Source organism: Filicampus tigris, chromosome 11, assembly GCF_054856515.1.
Source record: "Filicampus tigris isolate MCC_2025a chromosome 11, RoL_Ftig_1.0, whole genome shotgun sequence".
In the NCBI taxonomy this organism is placed as follows: domain Eukaryota; kingdom Metazoa; phylum Chordata; class Actinopteri; order Syngnathiformes; family Syngnathidae; genus Filicampus; species Filicampus tigris.
Window position 1 is genome coordinate 23,159,988 of NC_141227.1, and position 19,980 is coordinate 23,179,967.

General features: G+C 43.7%; 1 protein-coding gene across 4 annotated transcripts; it reads left to right on the forward strand.

Moving 5' to 3' along the window:
- Positions 1-7,266: 7,266 nt before the first annotated feature.
- Positions 7,267-18,304, forward strand: ppm1ba (protein phosphatase, Mg2+/Mn2+ dependent, 1Ba). Of its 4 annotated transcripts, XM_086045191.1 has the most exons (7): positions 7,267-7,644; positions 12,082-12,998; positions 13,096-13,213; positions 14,098-14,212; positions 15,306-15,363; positions 16,685-16,701; positions 17,313-18,304. In XM_086045191.1, coding segments are annotated over exons 2-7 (1,197 nt in total). In that variant the 5' UTR covers positions 7,267-7,644; positions 12,082-12,110; the 3' UTR covers positions 17,314-18,304. The 4 variants fall into 4 exon arrangements, with proteins under 4 accessions (XP_085901317.1, XP_085901315.1, XP_085901316.1 ...); XM_086045189.1 differs by lacking the exon at positions 16,685-16,701; XM_086045190.1 differs by lacking the exons at positions 16,685-16,701; positions 17,313-18,304 and adding an exon at positions 15,602-15,745.
- The last annotated feature ends 1,676 nt before the right edge of the window (positions 18,305-19,980 follow it).

Below are 19,980 nucleotides of genomic sequence, written 5' to 3' on the forward strand. Positions count from 1 at the left end.
TGGCCTCCAGTCGCTCCGTCCCTAACCTATGTCTCCCCCTCCAATCTGTCCGTCGCTCTCGTCTTCATCCTCTGGCCTGCTGTCTATGCGTGTAGCTACAAAAGCTGCCATTCGCTCGCTCTGTGTGTGTATGCGTGTGTGTGTGTGTATGAGCGGAAGGGGTGTGAAGACAGCTGTCACGCTGTCTCAGGATCATATGATGGCTGTCAGACATACTGTAAAGTAACTGGCATCCTTTCACCCCCCTTTCCTTTTCCAGCAGTGCGTACACATGTTCATACCACACACATACAGATGTCATTTCTCTTTTTTAGATCCTTATTTGAAATCATAATTACTTGTTTGGAGTCAAATTATCTTGTCATGTAAACATAAGTATTGGGACACGTGCCTACCAAGGAATTAGGTCACTAATGTTTATTGTTCAAAATTAACTTTTTGAACGGTACACAGTGAATGTCATTTCGTACATTTTACTCTAAAAAGACGATATTTGGTCCCAGTTCTAAACAGAGTTAAATTTACACTTGGAAGGGAATAATATTGAGAGTAAATTTCGCACAGAGAAACATTTGGAGAGTTATTTACTTGAAAAAAACTATTCTTGTTTTTTCACTCACAAATTCAAATTGCATTTTCCAAGGAGAGTTTTTGAGTCAATTTTACTTGCATTGTATAAATTTATTCTAAAAAAATCACACAAGGGTTGAGGAATATACCAACAATCTTCAGGTTAGGAAATCAGCACTCTACCACACGAGCCATGTCACACCTACTGTGAGTTAGTAAATTACTGGCGTCTCCATTTTATTTCATCATGTGGTTGCACATTAAAATCATCTGGATGCTCAAATAGATTTATGGCCTACTTACAAAAATGTAATATAGTTCGTGCAACCACTTGAAACAAATAAAATTGAGTAAATGATGCACAGCATTTTTTTCAGGATAGGTTGGTTGGTGGGCCGGATAAGTACGGTAGGTGGGTCAGTAGGTCAATATGTATGTAGGTAGGTATGCAGGTTGGGTGTGTAGGTAGGTCGATATGTACTTTGATGAGTCGGTAGGTATGACTCATTTGTTGTGTTTCCTCATTGCCAGTCCAAATTTAAAACCACTGGACACATCATTGATCTGTTTTGTACCATTCTGTCCCGCCTGCTTCCTTCAGGTCGGCGGGTCGCCATCAGGCCCGACGCAGCTGTCGTTTCGGGTTAGCGCGGGCCCTGGAGGTGGCTGAGAGATGAATAAGTGACGAGGCCACATATTGGACTCATGTTATATGTAGAGAGGCAAAACAACCGCGACCGGCGCTTGTTTAGCTCTTTATATGATAGAGTGTACGACTTGACATATGCACACAAGCACATGCGGGAAACCTGCTGCCTTTCACACTGAGCTTCTAATTAGACACACATATACACACACACACACACACATGCACACACAGATGAACAGTGGACCCTGGAGAGAAGCCTCAAACCTGCCTGTCAGCTGCAGTTAGAGCACAGTGTACTGGGTTCACACCACAACACACACACACACACACACACACGCACACACACACACACACACACACACCTGCTTCAATGGAAGATAGGTAGTCCAGGTCCTTACCAGTAAGTCTTTACCATGAACTTTGAAGGACTAATAAGGCAAAACAATGTCGCTCTTGAACAATCCATTAGGAGCAGGTCATTACCAAGCAAAACAAACATTCCTTCCCTCGAGTATGATCGACCAAACTCCGCCTGCAGCTCAAGCTTGAGCGAACAGAGCAAGGCCACAAGCATGAGGATGAGGAGCAAGAGGAAGACACGCTGGCCTTCTCCATGCCTGCTCAGGGAGAAGATCGTCCTTGCTTTGTTAAATGATTTGTTCCGGCTGAAGCGTTCCTCCCGATATCGCTGGGGGACCGATTGCTTGTACAGTAGTGGCATTCCCCGGGTCACCTTGGCCTACTACGGGGCTCAGGCAGTCAGCCGATCAATGCCCTTTATTGCCATGAGACTGACTTGCCATTCAGGTTGTTCTTGTCACAAGAGGTTGTGCATAGTACAGCTTGTGTCCCTCTTCAACTTTGGATGCAAAATGAATATGTTATAAGCCACTTGGTACACTGAGAGTGTTGGAGTGAACTCTATAGGTAACGTCAAAGGATATTTATAGAAATGTGTATTCTCAAGTCTTTTCAAATGTGTTGCAATAATTCAGCTTTTCCCTTAAAGTTGGCTACTTCAAATGTCTTCATTATTCAATTATACTATATCATAAAACGATTGGCATATTTTTTCATTGCAATTAAAAAAAAGAAAAACCTATTAGTAAAATACTGTTGACATCATTATTTATAAATTTAACAAAGCAGACAAAGCTATTTTTATTTTTGAAATATAATTGTTAATGAATTGTATTAAATTAAATATAAATACAAATTCATTTATTTCATAAATAAAGCACAATTAAAATATTTTACTTTATTTGGGGGAAAAAAACGTAGTTTTGTTCATTCTTTTTACACATATATTTTCTTTACTTTCCTGGCCCTTCTGTCCGCTTCAAAAATCAAATGTGGCCCTTGAGCACAAAGGTTTGCCTGCCCCTTCTTCATAATATTCAGTACAGTCAGTGAACAGTACTGCAGTAGACTCCACCTTTAGCAAAAGCCGAAATGCAGTACTGCTTTCCAGCGCTAGGTGGTAGTGTGGCCCCACCGTTCCGAGCAACCAGCCACCCTCTGACCCCAGCACAGTGAGCGCACTAAAGCAGGACTATTTATTTACCAACTAAGGGCGACCTCTCTATGGCGGCGTATTTGATAGCAGCAGTGTAATGCACTTAAACCTGTATGGGGTTGGGGATGATAGTATGGCTTAAGGACACTGCACACTGCCAGGGTGAAATCATGGAAGGAGAAGCACTGACACACAAGACAATGCAGGTAAAGCCAAGAAATTCAGCGTCACAAGCTGTATGGCCAACAATGCTGGGGGTGCGGTGCGATAACCGTATTTCCTTTAATAGGGGCTGAGCTTGTTACTCCAATGCAGAGAGTAAAACGTGCTTTAACGGTATGCGGATACAAAGTATGGTGTGGGAAATTCAAAATAGGTAGGCAGTCAGGTAGGTAGGTCGTAGAAAGGTAGGTAATTAGGTGGGTCAATGGGTTGTTAGGTACAAAGGCCAGTAGGAAGGGGTGGGTCTGTAGGTAGGTAATTGATTGATGGCCTGGCGGGTAGGTTTTAGTAGCTAACCACTTGGTGGGTCAGTAAGAAGGTAGGTGATAGTAGAGCTTGGACTCGAACCCAAAATTCCCATTCGCTTTTGGTGTCGACATAAATGAACGAGATGCAAATCTACTCTAATGAGTTACTCTTTTTTTTTTTGCCCAAAAAACATGTCATAGTCCAGCAAATGAAAAATCTAATTTGATCTAAATAGCAAATGGTGTGCACTTATGCAGCACTTCAATCTACATCATACATTCAAAGCGCTTTATTTGAAAACGTTGCTTTATTGTACATCGGCATGTTGACAGAGCCGCTACAACCTTTTTAGTTCAGAATAGCTTACTTTAACCACCAAGAACCCTCGCTGTATCCTGGCCAGCTGTAGAACCTTTTTTTTTTTTTTGGGTGGCTGTAGGGGGCTCGGGGGGGATTGAATTTGGTCCTTTTTTAAAGACGAAGTCAACCCCAAATTTCTTTACAATAATATGTAGCTCCGCTAGTCTCAACACGGCAATCTGATTAATATTGTGTTTGTGGAATATGAGTTAAGCAGCAAAATCCACCCGTTTTTAGTCATCACAGGGGGCGGCCATTTTGCCACTTTCTGCCGACTGAGAAAGACGTCACAGTTGCTCAGGACAGATCACGGCTCAGATGTTTTCTGAAGCTGAGCCGTGATTTGTCATTACCTGAGTAACTGTGATGTCAAGTGGCAAAATGATCGCCCCTTGATATGGACAAAAACGGTTGGATTTGACTGTTTAAGTCATATTCCACAAACACAATGCTATTCAGTATGCCGTGTTGAGACATAATATGGTAAAGAATTTTTTGGGGTTGACTTTCACTTTATATCCACACGCGCTAACCTGAGGGAGTTTGTCTCTCAGGTCCAGAGCCCAAGTTTACAAACTTCCTACACTGCCTAGATGGGCTTTATTGACTGATTAGCCAGCTAAACACAAAGACAGCGGGCTTCATACGACGCTGTGCACCCCCCGCCTATGTACATACGTCACACGTGTCGCCATTCAAACATTCTTGTCACACCAGTACACGTGACAATATGCTATGAATAATTTCATAGTTTAGATACATGAGGGGAAAAATACTAAACACACTTCAGTATGATAGTGCTGTGTCGTCTCTTTATTATTACGCAAAATGAATATCTACAGGACATCTCTTGGTATTTCATCTCATTAAATTTCGCGGCAGTGTCTGCTGTGCATGCGTGTGTCTGCAAGAATTGACCAAACATGACCAACAAATACGCAGGTGTCGATCATGATTATGCAGTTGTTTAATACAGTATGTGCGTGCCTGTAAAGTGAGGTAGTTATCCGTACCGGGCAGCTGCACTCATTCGCCCCGGAGGCACTTCTAGGCCATCTTGTTGATTAGGGGTGAGAGAGAGAGAGAGAGAGAGAGAGAGGGGGGGGGGGGCAGAGGGAGAGAAGGAGAGAGAGAGGTCCTCTTGATATTCAGTAAACAGTTGGTTAATGACTCTAATCCCATTAAGAAGGGGGAGCAGCTTGCCCCCTTCACATAACATACATTAATGTATGCTACCTCTTTTTTTTTTCTATCATAAAACCAAGAAATAGATTTGCCCTCACACACACTACTCATTAAAAGTGTCCTCAAAGAAAGCAAGTACAAAAAAAAAAAAAAAACATACAGGGAAAAAAATGACATGCAAATCAAATGAGCGTCGTACGTTTGCGGGCACAATTTGCCAACAATTATTGTTTTGACCCGTCTCCTCGGCGGACAAAAGCAAGGCGCGCCATCCAAGGAGGCAGGAAATCAGCTTTTCAAGAGCTCTTGTGCTTGAAGAGCGAAAGGGCAAGGTGAGGCGGCATGATTGCTCGGTGATTAGGCCCGAGAGGAAGGGAAGCCTCACGACTGACTGGATGTTCCTCCTCCTTCACACACACAGGCTGTATGATAAACAAAGAAGGAGCACTTGACTTTCTGTTGAGCCACACAATTGTTTTAGGGAAACATCATCAAGAAAATTGATCTTGCGGCCATTTTGCAGCCCGCTTCTGCACACATTGGTTAATTAAAGAAACACAATGGGTCGAGCATACACTATTTGTTTCTAATAATAATGCAGCAGCAGACCAATTAAACTAGACCAATTCAAGCAGACGTTACTAAAACACAAATGATACACACAAGTTTGGCTCTAGGATGCCCTACATGCCCTTTTCATCGCACCCCCCCAAAAAAATGCTGATTTGTGATCATTTTGAATTTCTCCATCGACTTCCTGACCTCAACATAGATTCTATGCTACCCGATTGAGGCCATTGGTTGAACATAAAGGCCACGCGTAGTCCAAAAATGTCACTGTGCTGCTGCGCATTGAGGGTGGCCAATTTATTCCTATTATTAAAAAAAAATAATAATAAAATAAATCATACCATTATATCATTACTTTCCGATGACAAACAAAGATTGTTATTCTCGGGCATGCAAGAATTATTATTGTGCACAACAATAGACAATATATATATTCATAAAGACTAACTGGATTTAATAACACTGGTCAACAATGTTTACTTGTTTTTAAATATATAAATGAAAGATGTAAGATAAGAATGCCTTTATTGATCCCACAGTGGGTAAATACCTTTTGCACTCTTTTTTTTTCTCCAGCACATCAGGTTATCACAACAATAATAATAATAATAATAGTAATAATGATAATAATGATAATAATAATAAAAACCTAGAGATTTATTTAGTAATATTTATGAATTAAGGATTAGGTTCAGATTTAGGTGGAGTTTTTTTTCTGAAAAGTCATAGCTATAAATTACAGAGGTTGCCAAAAGATTATTTAGAAAGTATTGTGTTATGGTGTGTGAAATCGATGTTTGGCACATTCTTGACTTGTTGGAAGCTTTACGCCATATACCGAAGGAGCGTCCTCTATTATTGATGACCTACTTAGTGCTGCAAACAAGACACCCAGGCGCCAACATGGAGGCCCACTCCAATGATCGCCATCCAGTGATGTCAGTCAATGATCTGAGCATCACATAAGTGAATGTTTATGACCGCGAGCGGGGAATGTAACTGTATTGCTGCAGCGGAGCATTATTTTATGTGCGCTTGTTATCTGTCAGTCATCTCGCTCATGCAGAGAGATCCACTTATACCTTCCTTCCTTCCCGGTGGGCTAAGAATAGCTCGACAGCCTTTTGATGAGGGATCTCACTTATCTCCTAAGTATTACAGACCGACAGAAATAGAAAATGGAATATACTGTAATCTAAATAATGTAGCAGCAGGAAACATTTACACATGGGCGTTTAGGGAACTGTGATTTAGCTATACGCAGGCATTGCCCACAATGTAAGGTACACCTGCACAATAAGGTCCAATAAACGAAGCTTATTGCAGTGTGATCCAACAATTAAACGAGGATCTTAGAACAAGGGTGGGCAAAGTACGGTCTGTGATGACCTACCCATCCATCCATCCATCCATCCATCCATCCGCCCACCCACCCACCTACCTACCTACACACACATGTACAAGCGTATGTACCGTAAATACAAATAGAGAGGATCGAAACATAAACACACTTTTTCAAGGTTTTATTTTCTATATATTATTTTGTAATTTTCATGTATTTGTTTTTTTATTTGTGCTATGTCTTGTATTAAAAGAAATAAACGTGTTTCTGTATTTTACATTATGTATGGTTCTATTCTATAACTATTGAAACACTTTGTGAGTCCTCTGTGTAAAAAATAGTATATAAATGACTTTTCATATGTATACATTAAAACACACTCTACTGTACATATAATATAAACGTACTTAGTATTTACAAACAGAGTGTGCATATAGACAGATCTTTTAAAGCACGTGTACCTAATAAAGTGTCCACAACCCACTTCACCAAACACGCCAGCTGTCGAGTGTTTACACTACGTCAGAGGACCAATGAGGGACATCTCTCACGACCAATCAAAACGCAAGCTCAAATCAGTGCTTGTGCAATCAGAGACGCGAAGTGAGCATGTGACTCCGCCCCCCTTTGGACGTTGAAAAAGAACGTCATCCGCTTCATACATTTAACTTAGCTTTAGCCAACATTAGCCTAGCGTTTCGGTCCTGTCCAAACAACTGTGTTCCTCGTCAACTGATAGTCCGCCTGGGCTGACGCTCGTTTCAAACATGACTTTGAAAGCCGAACACCGACGCGGAGACGGGCGGAGAGGGCACCTGACTGGCTAGCTTTCAATCCATGCTAGGTGGCTAACGGCCGATGGACGACAGGGGCTAATGTTTCAAGAGCGCTAAGCCTATCACAACAAGCCCGGCTCCTTAAACACAACCTGCCTCGGAAGCCACACAAACAAGGACTCGAGGAGACTCCACATCGTTAACAGTAAGTACACTGACGGGGCAAACTCCCTGACACAAACGTAACGTTGGCTAATATTGTGTGTGTGTAATTAATTTGACAACTGTCAAGTTAGCGACGCCTTAATTGGTGTCCATTTCAGCTTGGGCTTAATCAGCCTTGCATTGTAACCGCCTTGGCTCAGCGCTAATGGTAGTCAGAATATAACCCTCCCTTGGGTGGTTAAGAAAATAGTTCATTTTGTGTAATTGGGTGGTGAAATCAAGGAGTAGTAGTAGTATGTATGAGTAACAGTGTCTTTCATACATGTTAGTGTTGGCACTTTGATATGAAATTAATGCTGTTTGGAACCAACCGCGGTCAAGTCTGGCCACGTTTAAAAGGCCTTTTATGTGTTTGCATTTGGTTCGTCTGTGGTCTCTATAACCCCACGTTATTATTGGCAAAGGCAGTAGTTGGTAAAGGCCTTGTTTGATTAGCTGCCTTGATGGTTTGGGTCCCACATTATTTTAGCACAAGAACACACACTGACCTTTGCAGGAACACTGGGCAACCTACACAAATGCTCCTACTGGGAATGATGGCAATTGAGGTAATCTAGTGAAGTCCTTGTAAAGTGAAAATAAAAGTCTTCAGATTGGTTTCAAACCCTGCCAAATTTGAATGATTAAAAAAAAGTCAAGTATATAAAATGGGTCTTCAAAATGGTTAAAATTCAGGTCTTTATCATCACTCCCAGACACTGTTGGTGTCCCTGCTGAATGCACCGAAACTGTCAACTGTCAATCAAATACAACACTCGGGAAATTTTTCCCCGTAGGGTTGTGTACTACAAAAAATTGAAGGACACAATGGCCACTTTGAGTTCAAGCAATAAAATATAGTTATTTTTGGCTTGTGGTGTGAGGTTATGGATGATGACAACACAGATATTCAAAAAAAATCTGCTAAAAATTGGTGAATGAATAGAGAGATGGTAATTCAATGGGGGATTCCCTGTGTATATACTCTTTTTTTTTTTTTTTTGTTAGTCTCTATTCTCTCTTTAGCCATATTATACTGAGCAACCAGGACCGAGAGAACTCATCACTTTTGGCGCAGTATCACATTCTATTTTTGTTCTATCACCGCCAATAAAATTCTTGTTTATTTTTTCCCTGTTTCTTTGGTGGTGGCATCATACGCACAATTGTGCTGCATGATATGATGTGCTTATGGCAAATTTTGTTGTGGATTTTGATTCACGCCGCCATTTATATTGATGGTAAGCATTTCTGGGTGAAGTTAAACTTAGGGCTGCAGAAAGGAGAATCTGGCCACTCGCTAACCACTCACCCTGGTCCAAAAGAGGACACATTTCCCGCTCCCTTCCTATGGCGTGCTCGACTCCTGTCTAGCCGCATTTGGCATTTCTGACGGCGCTGCGCTGATGATGACTGACGATGTCCATTTGAAGTGCTGCTCTTCCAGGAAATTGACCACTTCTGATGCAACTTATGATGAGTCATCAACCGTGTGCGATTTAAGATATCCCCGACCTTGCTTATAAAAGCGTTCAAAATGTACATTGATTTGATTATTTGTTGTGTGCCTAACCAGAGATGTAAAGATGGCCAAAGTCCAATTTTCAGGACCTTTAACGTACGGTAATGTACTTTTAATGGCAGTAAGCATTAGTGAGATCTGAGCTTGTGGGCCAGCCAGGAGCAAGTTAGCTCCTGTGTGTTTGTCTGTATTTGACAGGCTGATCCCGGGCCTGCGTGCATCCCATCAGCAGCTAACCGCTAAATTGACTTAGCTTGTTAAAACAGCCCGGCTTGTCTGAGTCCACTGACCCTTCTGGATCTCGGCCGCCTGACTTTCAATCACACCTCGACCTTTCATGTCACCTTGGGCAAGCCTGTCCAAGATTAGCTCAGAGCTAACGCTGCATCCACCTGAAATGAATCACCATAATCCCTCTCAGGTGCCGCTCCAGCCTGCGTCTCTATGGAGATGTCGTACTGCGATGACATTTCTCATGTCGATATTCGTGACTTACTTGGAGTGAGTGACTTCACTGTTTTGGGCAGTTGTAGATCTCACAATTAGTATCGGTGGAAGCAAAGCGTCTCCCTCACTTCAAGCAACCTGATGATGCTCATTTAGCTAATGCAGGTGCAGAATACATGGACCAGTAAGAAATCCAATGCGCAGCAGAGTTATCTTGGCATCCAGTGGTGCCAAGGAAGCTCTTAAGATGGTGCCCTTTCTGTTTCAGCGTAAACCGAAGTGACTTGTCTGTTTCTCCATATGAAGAGTAATTATCACCACGGCTGGGTTGAGTTATTTCTTTGGCGCTGTTAAAATAACCGCTAAGCAAAACAAAATGTGTTGCTAATGCAATCTGGGAGTAGTGTTTTTAAAGCCATTAGCGTTAGGTTTGTCATCTGTACCAAAGCTGAGGAGAGCCAGAGGTATAGACCACTTCAGAAGTAAAATCGATGACATAAGATCCAGTCTTTTAGCCCGTCAAAACACAAGTTTTAATAAACCCGGACAATCATATTTACATGAGGAAACACTGGAAAGTTTTGCCCTGGTTGATGCAAGGACACTTGTTCGAGTTTTCTCCCAGGTAAACCCAACAACCTGCCTTTTGGATCCAATTCCCACATTTCTTTTTAAGACATTTTATGGATTTTTTGAAGAACAAATTTTAAATATAGTCAATTGCTCTCTTCAGACAGGCGTCTTCCCAGCTGCCTTTAAAACGGCGGTGGTGAAGCCCCTTCTGAAGAAGAGCGGTTCTGACCCGAGCGTTTTTAATAACTACAGACCCGTATCCAACTTACCGTTTTTAAGTAAGATTTTAGAAAAACTGGTTTTCATCCAGTTGAATCATTTTTTAAATACAAATAATATTTTGGAGAAATATCAATCTGGTTTTAGGATGAACCACAGTACGGAGACTGCTCTTTTAAGGATCTTAAATGATATTAGGTGCACTGCAGACGTGAGAAAACTCACAGTCTTGGTGCTACTGGATCTAAGCGCTGCTTTTGATACAGTAGATCACCAAATTTTATTAAATAGACTTAAAAATCTAGTGGGCATCTCTGGTACTGTTTTTGACTGGTTTTATTCCTATCTCACAGACCGATATTTCTTTGTAAGTATGGATACTTGTTCCTCTAAAACTCATGAAATTAAATGTGGGGTTCCTCAAGGTTCGATTTTAGGCCCCTTACTTTTTAATCTTTATATGCTTCCCCTCGGGGATGTCATCAGGGGACACGGCATCAGCTTTCACAGCTATGCTGATGACACGCAGCTGTATATTGCCGTGTCTCCTGATGACACAGGACCCATTGATACCCTTTTAAATTGCATTTTAGATATCAAGTCATGGATGGCAGATAATTTCCTACAGCTCAATGAGGACAAGACTGAGGTCTTAGTTATCGGTCCCGAAGGTCAGAGAGAGAAGCTTTTACCAAAACTACACATTTTTAATCCCTCACACTGTGTGAAGAACCTTGGCGTCATTTTTGACTCTGAGCTCAGTTTTATTCCTCATATTAAAAATGTAACCAAGATTGGTTTTTATCACCTTAAGAATATCGCCAGAGTCCGCCCGTTTCTCTCTCAGGCTAACACGGAAGTGCTGATGCATGCCTTTATTTCCTGTCGTTTAGATTACTGTAATGCCCTGCTCTCTGGCCTCCCGAAAAAGAGCATTTCACCACTGCAACTACTGCAGAATTCAGCCGCTCGGGTGCTGACGAGAACCAGAGGGCGGGAGCACATTACGCCAGTTTTGAAATTGCTGCATTGGCTCCCTGTGTGTTTCAGGATCGATTTTAAAGTACTTTTATTAGTTTATAAATGTGTTAATGGTCTTGGGCCATCTTATTTATCTGATTTGCTTTTATCATACCAGCCCTCGCGGATCCTGAGGTCCTCTGGCGCCGGCCTTTTATTTATTCCAAGGGTGAGGACCAAAATGCATGGCGAGGCTGCATTCAGCCATTTTGGTCCTCACCTTTGGAATAGCCTGCCAGAGGATGTCAGGTCTGCAGAGACTGTTGATATTTTTAAGAGGAAGCTCAAGACACACCTTTTTAGTTTGGCTTTCAACAACTTTTAAATAATTTATCTTTTCTTTTGATTGAAGATAATTCTATGTTTTGCTTTGAATGTTTTAAAGCACTTTGAGTTGCATTTTTATGTATGAAAAGTGCTATATAAATAAAATGTGATTGATTGATTGATTGATATTACCGCGCTAATTGCAAGCCAAGAGAACCTCACATTATTTGGTATACAGTAAATTCCACTCAATCGCTATTTCTGGGTTTGCGCTCCCACTATTTTGTGGATTTTATGATTATTTTTTAAAATCTTTCAGGTAATTGATTTCCACATTCACTCGGAGCATTGTTTCACTGCCCTCTCGGTTTTGTCTGTCATCTCCCGCAGGCAGCCGTGGGTCTCTGCAGAGCAGTGCCATGGGTGCCTTCCTGGACAAGCCCAAAACGGAGAAGCACAACGCGCACGGCGAAGGGAACGGCATCCGCTATGGGCTGAGCTCCATGCAGGGCTGGCGAGTGGAGATGGAAGATGCCCACACGGCCGCGCTGGGTCTGCCCGCACCCGGCCTGACGGACTGGTCCTTTTTTGCCGTCTACGACGGCCACGCGGGCTCCAGGGTCGCCAATTACTGCTCCAAGCACCTTCTGGAACACATCATCGGTGCCAGTTTCGGGGCCGGAGGGCAACAGAGCTCGCCGGCCGGTTCCGCAAGCGCAACCGACGCCCCTCCGGCAGAGGTCGCCCCCACAGTGGAGGCGGTGAAAGCTGGCATCCGGGCAGGCTTCCTGAGGATCGACGAGCACATGCGCAGCTTCTCGGACCTGCGCAACGGCATGGACCGGAGCGGCTCCACGGCCGTGGGCGTCCTCCTGTCGCCCGAGCATTTCTTTTTCATGAACTGCGGCGACTCTCGAGCCGTCTTGTACCGAAACTCCCAAGTGTGCTTCTCCACGCACGACCACAAGCCCTGCAACCCGCGCGAGAGGGAGCGCATCCAGAACGCCGGCGGCTCCGTCATGATCCAGAGGGTGAACGGGTCGCTGGCCGTCTCCCGGGCCTTGGGGGACTACGACTACAAGTGCGTGGTTGGCAGGGGCCCCACCGAGCAGCTGGTGAGCCCCGAGCCGGAGGTTTACGAGATGCTTCGGACCCCCGAGCAGGATCAGTTTGTGATCCTGGCGTGCGACGGAATCTGGGACGTCATGTCCAACGAGGAGCTGTGCGAGTTTGTCAAATCGAGGCTGGAGGTGTCCGACGACTTGGAGAGGGTCTGCAATGAAGTGGTGGACACCTGTCTGCACAAGGTTTGTTCATAAGTGTGTGTGTTGGGGTGAGGGTGGGATATTGGCTGACTCTGCTTTCCCGCCGCTCACCCGTTTCTTTTTTTCCTGTCCACCTTAGGGGAGCCGGGATAACATGAGTGTTGTCTTAGTGTGTTTGCCCAACACTCCCAAAGTGTCCGAGGAAGCTGTGAGGCGAGATGCAGAGCTCAACCAGTACCTGGAGTCTCGCGTGGAAGGTGAGCTTGTTGTATTTCCGATCAGATTTTTGTGGTTCCTCAGTCGTTGCCGATTGTCTAACCTCCACCGACCGAGTTTAGATGCCACCGATTGCGGAAGAATGACATCGTCGTGACCTCCTTTTCCATTTCAGCGAGCATCTCCCGTCCTTATTCCCCCTTGCGTCCCTCCGACATCGTTTTCTCCTCTCCCTCGCTCAGACATGCAGTGTCTTCTTTCCGCTCCTCATTTTGTCCCCCTGGAGAGCCATAAAGCCTTTTTATTTTGCTAGTTTGCTTATAAGCTCTTCTCCCCGGCAACAAGGGCTCTCCAGCTGTTTGACATTATGGTCAAATCATAGAAATAGATGTTCACCGAATGGATTTATTGGCATCTCGGAGTGGGATGAAGTCATTTAGCATTGCGTGCTAACGTAAATGTTTGGCCTCTTGGGCCATCTCCTACTGGTCGACCAAAAAAAGAAGGGACGGGAATGTTTTGGCTGAACATTCTAATGGCAGCTTGCCACCATCAACTGACTTGCATGTGTCTTTTCTTAACATTTGACTTGTTTGCTCTGGAGCACAGTGTACTAGTGGCTAGCATATCTGCCTCAGATTTCTTCTGAGGTTTGGGGTTCTGCTCCTTTCTGTGTTTGGAATTAACACGTTGTCCCACGTGCTTGGAGAGGAGTCAGGTCAAATTGTTCATAGTTTGTGGTCTTCTGTCAACATGTGCCTTGCTGACAACCAATCCGGGATGTAACCTGCCCAAAGTCAGCCAAGATAGGCGCCATCTCAGCTCTAATGAGGACTGGAAAGTGCTCTCCAAAGCGGATGGCTGGACTTGTTCACGGTCCTCATTGCCGGGCGAACTGTAACGCGCTCTCCGCTGTCATTTTCAGCGATGCTGTCACGGCCGGCCGACGAGGGCTTTCCCAACCTGGCGATGGTGATGAGGAACCTGTCCACTGACGGCGGCATGCCGGCTCTGCCGCCAGGGGGAGGCCTTGCCAGCAAGTAAGAGCCCCCCGCCCCCCCCCCTCTCCGCCACCATAAGGTGTATTATCTTTGGGCAAACCTCAACACGCCACCACTTAAAGGGGACATACTTTGGCAAATTGACTTTTGAATTGCTTGTGTACGAATAGTTAAGTCTTTGGAGTGCCTGCCACCCATCAGGTGTGAAATTACACAACCGAGTACTTTTTGTCTTTGCTACCTATTTACCAAAACGTGTTTGTGAGCAAACCCTTTAGAATGTTGTCGGGGTGTTATATAACGTGGCTAATTTACACAATAATGGCCTCCGACATGCCCAAGCAACTGCTGAAGTCAGACTGCCTGACTATCTGAAACATCATCATGTCAAAGCCAAAAGATAAGGAGAGCTACAGTGTTTGTACATATTAGCTGCCGTGTCTGTTACGGACTCGATTTTTCGGCGAAGTTGAGCACATGGGAGCTATTTAGGTTTGGCGAGATCTCCGCTTCATGCGCCGTATGCACGTGCTGTATCCGAACACTAAAATGACAAGTTTATGCAGCGCTACTCCCACGAGTGTAAATATAAATGACGCTTTTTGCTTAATAATGTCCTCTTCAGCGTAGCAACTTGACTAGTTACGACACCCTTGGTCTTCCCCGGTCGGCATGGTAACAAATCTGGAATACAGTTGGATGAGACTGAATGACATCTCCAAAGCCGGTTAGTTTTAACCGGAGCATTACAAGTTGACAGTCTGTAGTTCTTTAGTCGTCGTGTATTTTGACCAAAGAATGTCAGAGACCTTGGAATTGTTTCAAACTGTGTGTGGGGGCAAAAGCATAATATGTCTCCTTTAAATGTTGGCACAAGTAATCTGTTACTAACGCATGCTTTCCATAACAGTGGTTGACTCTTGTGACTTAAGCATACTAAATGATATTGTTGGTGCCTTTAACGTCTTAATAACATTGAAAATGAATTCTCTTTAAGTCTCTTTCCTCTTTGTTTCTCTGGATTTCGCATGAGCTGTTGTGAATGTAATGCTTGAAATGTGACACTAGTCAAAAGTTGCCGTTTTCGCTTCCTCTCTCATATTTTGGATTAATGCCACTGTTCTTCTTGCAGACAAAGCGTTATCGAAGCGGTGTACAACAGTCTAAGTCCATACAGAGAAGAAGAAGGGGTCAGTATCCGCCGCGCTATCCAAGACTTTGTAGCTTCATCATTTGACAAGTCGAAATGATGCGCGTGACCACCATTGGCGGTTTCCAATATGAAGGGTGGTGTCACGTTAGCGTGTGTATTTTTGAAGTTGCATGTTTGAAGTGTGTTGTTGTCACTTTAAACAGTTTGTTCAGCTCCTCCATCGTTGGAATGTAATTGTTGGCCATGTTTAATACGGGCATTTTTTTGCTACTCAGGCTTATAGCGCCCTGCCGTACTGGAGTTAGTTCCCCGCTGTGTACTTGCAGGGAACGTGTCACTTTTTTGGACCTCTACCCAGGTCAAAATGCTGAATTGACTCACCCACCCCTTTTGCCACATTAAACTCAAGTGCTTGTAAATGTTATGGTCCACAACTTTGCCCTTCTGCAAAGTTTTGTGTGTTTGTTTCTGCATAATCACAAACAGATGGACAAACAAGTCCGTTTTTCTTCCTGGTTGAAAACAGTTGACATCAATCCCATTGTGCCGTATGGCCCAGATGGTGTTGATTTTCTAGTTATTAATTCTACACTTGCAGGCCACGACATTAGGTACACCTGCTCGATGAATACATACTGAGAGCTGTTTTTCTAACACACGGCTTCCTCGGTTATCTACAGTACTCGCACACGCACACAGGCTTGATTTACACTGCTAGGCCAAGTGCCCAATTCCAATCGAATGAATACCTATTCAATACATTCCTCTGCACATTTCTGATGAGCCACACATGTTTGTTGACAGAACACATGAAACCACCCACATGCAGAAGATGCCCTAGTTGTACGTAAAATAACTTCACAAGTAGCAGCCGTGTGCAGTGTCAACACACACGCACACAAACACACGCTCACACACAAAAGATCAATGTTACAAATATTTGATGTAGCATAGTGTTTTGTTGGCCTGGGCTGACTCAGCCAAATAAGGGTAACCGCCCTCCACATTACTCCACCTGCTGCTGTTGGCAGTTATTTTGCTTATTTAATTGCAAACGTCTCCTCTATTTAGACTGTTGCTAGCTGGCTAGATTCACTGTCGTTGTCCAAGTGACGTTTTTTTGTACGTCAGCGACTGGTGCATTTTGATGATGTCACGATGGCAAACAAATGATTATCAAAATAGTTGATTAATTAGGTCATTAATTGCTTGTCGATGAATTGTTGCGCCTCTGGGATTGTGTCATATAAGAAAGGCATGAAAGAAAACGGAAATTGTCCCTTGAGCTGTGCAGTGTACATCAAGCCGTAGCGGGATGTCAAGTGTGTCTAACTGTATTCACCCTCTGATTAACGCAGCCCTCCTGTTTCATTTGGTAAGTGATGACATATGTAATTGATCCCCCCGCCCACACACACACACACACAAACACACACACACACCTCCTGCTTCCTCTTTTCCCTCTGACTGCCTCTCACACCTCCACGCATACACCCTCACGCAGTCTTGCAGGCATGTGGACCGGCCACCTCTTCCGTCGACTCCCCTCCTCCCGTCCGTGTCCACTCGACGCTAGCATGCGGAGGCGCGTCTTGGGCGCCAACAATGGACTGTCCCCCTCCGCCCTTTATGTACCGTGCGCTCTCAAACATGCATGCACCGTCCCCCTCATGGCGGGCTTTTCTTCAACTGCAATGACGCACGCACGCACGCACGCACGCACACAACAGCAGCAGCAGCAGTCCCCTTCTGTTACTTCCTGTCAACAACAAGAGCAACATCCTTCGAGCTCTTCTGCAGGCCTGAGAGAAGAGCAAGTGTCACCCGCCTGCTTTCAGTTACATTTTGTGTTCAGGTTGCTCACTGGAAGCGTCTAAACATTATAATCTAAGTCTCTCTTTTCTTCCCTCTGTCTCTAATGTGACTTTTTTTTTTCTCCTTTTCTTTTTTTCACCTCCTCCTCTTTTGGCGGCTATCCTCCCCCAGAGCGGCGCCAATTTGGAGTATCACTGGTAGAAGTTCCTGATCTGCCTGGAGGACTTAAAAAGGACAAAAAAAGAAAAAGCTCCAGGATTGAAACTTAATTTTTTTTTTTTTTTCTCCCCCCTCCATCGTCAATGTCTTTACACTTTCCCCTCACGCAGAATTCACAGGAATAAGACCTGTGGTTGAAAATGGGAAGATTATGACGGCGGTGTCAAGAAAGCACACTTGTGTTGTGCCAGTTAACTGACCCCCCAACCCCCTCCCCTCCTCTTCCATTCCCTTCCCCAACTTCTTAATGAGGACCTTTTAAAGAAGTGAGAACACCACATGTCAGCCAACCATTTCCAAAGCTCCTGACTGGACTGATGGTCTCTACTTGCTGGAAATGGTAAACATTGGTTTGCCTGAAAACCACTTCATGGACTTTTAAATCCCATGATTTAAAAAAAAAAAAAAATTTTTTTTTGCCACCAAGTCCAAAGACCACCACACCAGAACACATGGGGACCCTCAGCGCAGGTTCCCAAATTCTGCCCTCTAGTCCAAAATGACATCAGGTGTGTTTTAAACTGGGGGGAATCCTTTTTGCACGTGCTTCCGTAACTCGCCACTTGGTTGATATTCATAGGACCCAACACGCTTTGTTGTCATATGTAGGATAACTGTTGTCAAGAATAATTTATATATCAACAATTCTCAATGATATACAGAGATACTTATATTTTGAGTTGTTCAAATCCAGCTTCGTGGCCTAATCTGTGCAGATGATGATGATTTGTCTTTGCGCATTCGTCGTGCTACTCGAGTTGTGTTGTTGAACACAAACACGCAAGGTGGTCGTGCACAGTGTTCCGACCCGACAACGTTCCAAAGAGGGTATGTGCGAGACATAGGGAGATCCGGCCTCACCTGTTTTGTCACGCACTCGATCCTGCTTGAGTTGCCACTTCCCTTTGTGATTTGTAAAATCAATAAATATTGGCAAAACGTGAGTTGACCTCCTAAAAGGTCGTTTTAATTGTCCTGCAACACATCCCGGTTGAGTTCACATTACAGGTTGAAAACTTTTGATTACATTTTTTTTTTTTTGTGTGTCAGATTTTTCAAAGCTATGACATGTATACCTCATGACACGTGGAGTAGTTTTGGTAGTAACACCAACACTGCATTTTAACACTACACTTTAGAGAAATTGCTTTCAAATCATAGTAATACTTTTGTACATTTGGAGTACTTGACACATTCCAAAAAATGTGCTTAAAATGCTGTAACTTTGTCGTCCAAAGAAAAACGTATTTCTAACTTTTGTGATTTAATTTAAAGGAATGCAAAACCCCCCCCCCCCCCCTCGTAACAACTCATTACTTTTTGGGACTGAATAATTGAGAAAGTTGTGACCAACTATGAAAATACATTTTTACTATCTCACCACCATCAGAGGATTTTTTTGGTTTGGGTGATGATGCCAATAAGTTGCAACAACGAAAGCAAATGGAGCACAATATACCTGTTGTTTTTTTTTCCTGTTACAGCGCACTGTTTGTGTTGATGTGAATCTTGGGATAGATGTTATCGTTTTCAAAGTAGCTCATCACCTTCAATTAATGCGAGATGGCTGGTGGTCAGAAATGGATCCAAAGATGCATGCTTGCCACTTTCTACGTTTGGACACTTTACCATGAAAGTTACGTTTACAAGTAGCAGTGGGCTCCGGGTGCGTAACAGCACTCCACGCGTCCCTCCTGTACCAGACATTGTGATCGTGACCGTCAATAAAAAAGCAAATTTCAAACCCATTGGCGCAGCCATTGCTTTTGTCTGTTGCAATGAAACAAAATCAACCCAACCCAACCGACCCCCACCTTGCCACCTTTGGTATCTGGAACTTATTTACCGTTGTTTGGTTTGTTGACAGCCAAAAGTAAATGACAAGTTCTAGTGCATTTTTTTTCCACCGATCCCATGGGTCCTCCTGTACCTGTCATTTTGACCGGCAACGTCAATAAAAAGATTGGTTTGAAACCCACTGGAGCAGCCATTGTTTTTTTTTGTTTTTTTTGTCTGTTGCCTTGAAACAGGCCCAAATTCCATTTGTTGCCACTTGTGTGGACCTTATGTATGATTGCTGTAAAATAACGGCACTGCAGTTACTGGCCGATGTCAGTGCAGAGTTCTCCATGTCGACAGCCGGTTTGGAGCATCTGTGCTCTGACAATAGAAGCACCTACAAAAGAAAGAGAAGACTCTCCTCTTTCACCACAAAACTTTGTTTCTAGACTTTACTGTTCTTTTGTTATCAGCAGTAGAACATGGGACGGTTTCAGCCGAGACACCGGCTTCTGACCAGAAGTGGAGAAGACAAGCTTTTTGTGAAAAGAAACATGTCAAGTAGAACAGTGACAGTTCTTTACTTACTCACGCTTCTAACTATAAAACAACAAAAGCAACCCAGAGGAAAGGGTTTTGATAGCAATATAATTCATTTACAGATAAAGAGCTAAGAAATGCACCTGAGCATTGCTCAGGCACCGCGTCGCTCAAGTTAAATGGCAGAGGATTACATTTTTTTTATTTTTTTTTAACATGGTAGTCGCCATTTGCTCAGTGAACTGTGCCAACATTTCTCATGGACTTTGTTTATACCAGATGTTTACATGTATACGAGCAA